This window comes from Onychostoma macrolepis, chromosome 13, assembly GCF_012432095.1.
Source record: "Onychostoma macrolepis isolate SWU-2019 chromosome 13, ASM1243209v1, whole genome shotgun sequence".
NCBI classification, from domain to species: domain Eukaryota; kingdom Metazoa; phylum Chordata; class Actinopteri; order Cypriniformes; family Cyprinidae; genus Onychostoma; species Onychostoma macrolepis.
Genome location: NC_081167.1, coordinates 32215502 through 32221605, shown reverse-complemented (window position 1 = coordinate 32221605; position 6104 = coordinate 32215502). Strand labels below are relative to the sequence as shown.

At 36.7% G+C, this 6104-nt stretch overlaps 1 protein-coding gene across 1 annotated transcript; it reads left to right on the top strand.

Moving 5' to 3' along the window:
• The first annotated feature begins 346 nt into the window (after positions 1 to 346).
• Positions 347 to 6104, top strand: tmem254 (transmembrane protein 254). Its single transcript, XM_058794919.1, has 4 exons — positions 347 to 762; positions 3057 to 3160; positions 3236 to 3295; positions 4283 to 6104. The coding sequence occupies exons 1-4, from the start codon at positions 676 to 678 to the stop codon at positions 4404 to 4406; spliced, it is 375 nt and encodes a 124-aa protein (XP_058650902.1). The 5' UTR covers positions 347 to 675; the 3' UTR covers positions 4407 to 6104.

Genomic DNA, 6104 nt, shown 5'->3' with positions numbered 1-6104 from the left:
AAACCAGCACATCAATGCTGTTTTACTCTAACAGTATGTGTAGTTTTATTCAGATGTTTATCCTTACAAAATACTGTAGTGATTTAGAACCTACATGCTACTCCATATGCTCGATATTTTATTTTTTTAATTTTTTTTGACAGATTTATTTTAATTATTATTACTACCATGGCTTTTGCTGCAATTCTAATGCTTAAAATATGGTTACTATACTGGTATCAATGGTAAATTACCACGGTTTTGCTACAAATCATATGAACATAGATGCAAACTCCTCACCTTTCAGTGAAGAGAAAGCGTTTTTAGGGGAGAAGGGGTGGGGGGGGGTCACATGAACAGGCAGATCACTTTATATATAAATATAATTCGATAAAAGTAGAACATACATATACACAAATCGAAGAAAAGTGCGCTATGAAACTTAATCATATTTTTAAATAAACTCTCACAAGCGTCAAATGTTTTTATTTTAATTTTTTAGATCTTTTAAATGAGTAATTTTGTGTCGTAAATAAATGACTTTTATTTTGTGATATTTAAACGCATGACTCTTATTTTGTGTAGCGGTCTGTTACTTCCTGTGCTGAGCGGTCTAGAGAGGGACTGACTGACAGCTGAGAGAAAGCTAGTGCGGTTAACTGTAGTTTGGTTAATTAGTTCGTTAGATTACTCATCATGGCCAGAAGTGACGGTGGCTTGTATTTCAGGAGATCCAGCGTGTTCTGGATGCTGGTCGTGACGGTTTCTTTGAGTTTTTTCACGGTAAGCTGAAACTTATGAATTATTCAGTCAGTCATGAAACACCTGAGGAGTATTTCACAAACTTTTAAACAAATAATGTTTGATATGACCGTCAGAAAAGCTGTTTGACTGCTGAATTAAATGAAATGACGGATTCTCAGTGCTGAAAATACGCCAACTCGTGATGATGAAGAGTAAATAATCAGAACTGGACTGTTTTGTAACCGATCCGTTCATTAGAGTGAACTTTACCTCAGTGTTAAACTACGCCAACTGAACAAAGTCCGCCCGCATTATTACTACCTTTACTTTACATCACTGCATATTTTAATATATGTTATAATTTACATTGTATCATATATATATATATATATATATATATATATATATATATATATATGTATGTATGTTAATGTTATAAATTGCTATTATATTATATGTGTGTGTGTGTGTGTGTCATCTCCCAATTCATGCATTTATGTTCTGGAAAAAATAAAATAAATAAATATTATAATTATATATATATATATATAATATTTAGAAAATTTAAATTCAACAACGTATGTGATCAGTTACTGTGGAAATCCATCAGATTCATGAATGGTTTTCAGAGAAATCAGTCTGCTGCTGTTTGATGAAGAGGCTCATTGAGTGAACCTCAGTATAATACACTGATCTATAACAGAGAATTATATATAGATCAGTGGTGTAATAGTGAGTCTCATAACAGCTCAGAATACAATACCACCGTAGTTACCATATAATGAAAACATGATTACCACAGTGAGCATGAAATACACTGAATAACAGAATGATAGTTATACAAAATAACAACACACACCTCCAGATAAACCACTAATGCCTTGTGAAGTCATGCGGCCCTCAGCTGCCACCGTGATTAATCAGAGATGATTTGGTCTTCTGCTAAACGGGCTGTGATTGTGATGGTTGTTTAGGAGAAGCTTTGAGGAAACGCCTGTCCTGAGGAGCCCAGAAGAAGTGATTATCCTCTTTCACACTTCTGTGTTTCTGGACTGACGCTTGCAGGGTGACAACAGCGACCGCACTGAACTAGAATGAGTTCGAGAATCAAAGTCTTTTTTTTACGGATTAGATATTATGAAAATGCTTGAACTGCCGGTACTTTACTCTACACAGCGCAAACATTTCACACACACACACACACACACACACACACACACACACACACACACACACACACACACACGGTACTGATACAAATACTTCAGATAAAATAATATTGTTGTTTTTTAATAATGTCTAAGTTAATACTTGTTCAAAACAATCACTTTAGCAAAGTTTGTACTATTTCCTGCTAATTTTGAAAAATAAAATAATTCATTTTTGTTCGATAAATATACTGTCATTAAAATACGTTGTTAAAAAAACAAATACAATCGTTTTAATAAGTAAAGATTCTGAAAATATTGAAGGAGATCCAATAATAATTGAATATATATTTACATGTTTTTAAATATGATGGATTCATAAATATGGTGTTTAGAATGTCTCTCTAAGATTGACACCCAACATAATATATGATATTTATCATCTGAATCTAACCATGTCATGTCAACAAATGGAAAAGTCAGCCATCTATTAATTATCATGTTAATTACTGCACCTTTAGCCCCAACAGCAGGGGCGCTTTTTACCCCAAATACCATACTTTTACATATTCTTTCGTTATTTAAAAACTGTTGCTTTAATTATCTTAAACAAAACTGAAAATCATAAAGAAGACCTTTGTAATATCAAAGGCGCCTTTTACCTCGGGGCGCCTTTAGCCCCATTATACCCTAAATATTAAACAAGAGATGCTCGGATTCATGACTTTATTCCTGTTGTATCGGATTACGTTGTTGTGTTGAGTTTAATATGTCAAATGCAGTCACGAGGCCGAGATAACTTGATGACAAACAGAAAATCCTTCAGAGCGTGGTGTGGTGTGATTGGAGGGAAATTGAGATAAAGCGCTCAAATGTACTGAGATCAAAGACTGTGTAACAAGGGACTTCGCCGGAGCGTATTATCTCATGAGTCAGCGGTCTGAGTGGCATATAAATTACAAACAAGTGAAATGTTATTTCTTTGTAGATTATGTAATAACAACAACTTTGAAAACAGAAAAGATAAGAAGCATTATTTGAGAAAAGGGCATACTAATAATAAACTAGCTTTACCCTGCGCTGACGTAATTTCCATGAAATTTTAGTGCAAAGGCTAATTGTGGCTGGTTTGGTGACTCCGCTGTAACTGTGTCTCTGCAGTGATTGTGTTTGATTGGTTTCCAGTGGACGGTGTTTTGGCCTCAGGACGTCCCGTACAGCAGTCTGGGTCCTCTCGGCGCTCTGGCCAAGCACTGTGTGGACTATCATTATCCTGTGCTGTATTACGGGTGAGTGAGCCGTCGTTCACACGCTGGGTTCAGAGCTGACGCTGATGATGTTTGCTGTGTCCTTCTGTGTTTCAGATGGTTTCTGACGTGGCTCATCCATCTGTTCGAGGCTCTTTTTGCGCTGAAGGTCTGCAGGTAAGACACCTTGTGTTTTTATGATGTTACAGCATCAGGGTGTTTCATCTTTTCTACCACATGGTGGCAGTACAGACCATCAGATATGTGTGACTGATAATTCTGTGCGCATTATGTCAATTTATTGTACTTATTCTTAATATAAGTTTATAATTAACTGTAGCTGGCTTAATTATATAATTGATAGAGGAAGATCAAAGGAATAGTTCAGCCAAAAATGAAAATGTTATCATCTGAGATCAGGATGAGTGTTTCTTCATCAGGTTTGTAGAAATGTGTCTCTGTATCAGTGTCTCAGCAATGGATGCTCTGCAGTGAATGGGTGCCGTCAGAATGAGAGTCTGATAAAAACATCACAATAATCCACAGCACTCCAGTCCATCAGTTAACATCTGGAGAAGACAAAAGCTGAGACAAATCCAGCATTAAGATGTTTTTAACTCAAATACCATAGAGTCTATAATCCATAATAACTCTTCCTCCAGTGAAAAAGTGCATCTGCTGTTGTCTCTCACATCAAAATCCAGTCACATGTTTGTTTAGAGCTGTTTTGGACTGTTTTAAACGCTGCTTGATCTGCAGATTTCTCTCCTGATTCAGACCAGAACACTTCTTCACTGGAGGAAGAGTTATTATGGACTCGTGTTTGAGTTAAAAACATCTTAATGCTGGATTTGTCTCAGCTTTTGTCTTCTCCAGATGGTTAACTGATGGACTGGAGTGCTGTGTATTATTGTGATGTTTTTATCAGACTCTCATTCTGACGGCACCCATTCACTGCAGAGCATCCATTGCTGACACACTGATGCAGAGACACATTTCTACAAACCTGATGAAGAAACAAACTCATCCTGATCTCAGATGAACATTTTGGCTGAACTATGTTTTTTTTTTTTTACGTACACAAATTTGACCCAGATGTTTCTGCCTAATCAAATGCAGGACTGTGTTGATCAGTGTGTGGCGTGTTGGTGTTTGTGTCTGCAGTGATAAAGGCATTGACAGCACGTCCACGCGTTTGCTGTGGTTCGCTCAGACGTTCCTGTTTGGTTTCGCGTCTCTGGGTCTTCTGCTCAAATACAAGCCGGGCGGCCGATCCAAACGCCAGTGACAGAAACCTCAGCCTGACACCGGCACTCGTTTCCCAGCAGGACTCTGATCTTTATATTCCAGAGGATTTATCAACCAGCAGGTTATATTTGAACAGTCACATCCACCTCACTGATTCTGGAACAGCCTTTCACTGAAGGCTAAATGTCACATCCGAGGCCTTGTTCACATGATCCTGGTTCAGTACTGAAGCTCTATCAGCAGCATTAGTGACATAACGTCTGTCAGCACAGAAAATCACTTCAGCTCGCACCTCAGTGCAGGTGCAGTCGGACACTTACAGTGCAAAACACACTGTTATACCTCAGACTAGTGTGATACAATCACTTACTAACCTCGACTGGTATAGTTACAGTATATCTAGTGTCTCACCTCCTGTAATGGCCATGTGAATCCAGTAAACATGGTGACTTTCACACAGTGTGCTCAGAGACAGGTTACATACAGAAAAATCCAGAAATTCATGGGTGATGAATAACTAGAAATGCTTTAGTGAAATAGACTAAACTTCCCACTGTACAACAGAATAAGAGAGCCCTCCGTGTAAGCTATAACGTTTACTGCAGTACACTGAGAAAAAAAAATGCTTTTAAACAGTCTTCACTCAGAAAATGCCCAAATAATTACAAAGAAACACATTGATTTAAACATGAAATTTTGAAGTAGAAAAAGTGAAATTGTATTTTCGGCAACACTTGAAGCCTTTTTGTGTGATGAATTATAAAGATAATCATAATATACATTGTATCTTTTGTATAGATAATTGTATCCAAAATTGAGATGCATTATAATATTTGCAGAAACCTTCTTGCATCTGAAATTGGTCGTTTGCATCATTCTTTTTAAAGGTGTAACAGTGAGTAGATACGCGTGTTATACTTGTGGTTACAATTATTATTCATGAGATCATACAATGCATTATAAGGTGCATTAAAAGGCATAATTAATGCATCAATAATACTTGTACAATGCATTATATCAAAAGGCTTTAAGTTTTATATAAAAAAGGTACGTTGTACTGTTTATTTTCAATTTTGATTTTTTTTTTTAAATGCTCTATATGTTCTGCTGTAAGAAAGAGGGGGGGGGATTAATAAAAAATCCAGTTATAAAAATAATTAAATTGTTTAAATTAAATTATTTAAAGTCATGCTGAGGCCCTGTAGTGAAAACCACTGATTTACATTTAGTCATTTAGCAGATGCTTTTATCCAAAGTGACTTACAAATGAAGACAATAGAAGCAATCAAAACCAACAAAAGAGCAATAATAAGCAAGTACAGTCTACTCGGTTTACAGTTTATGATTTAGACAGTTTACAGCTCAAATACATTGTAAAGGAAGAATTCATGAGCTCTAACATATTGTATTTGCTGCTGCTGTAAACATGAGTCAGGTGATTTTCAGTGCTGATTTTCTGTGATGTTCCTCAAACACTGTTGATGGAGCAGAATCCTGAACACAGAACATTCCTCTAGCAGTGCTTCTCGGCCGCTGCAGGTTTACAAACACTGCTGTAAGTGCAGTTGGTTATTTTTGGCACAGTACATGGTTAGATTCCTGCAGAAGAACCGCAGTGTGTCCAGTCTCTGTGTTTCACTGGGGTTTGTGTGATTATGACGTGATTTACAGATCAGGAGTGTGCAGTGTTTAGTGGTGCTGAGTGTTTGAATGATGGAAAATAAACTGACTGATTTGA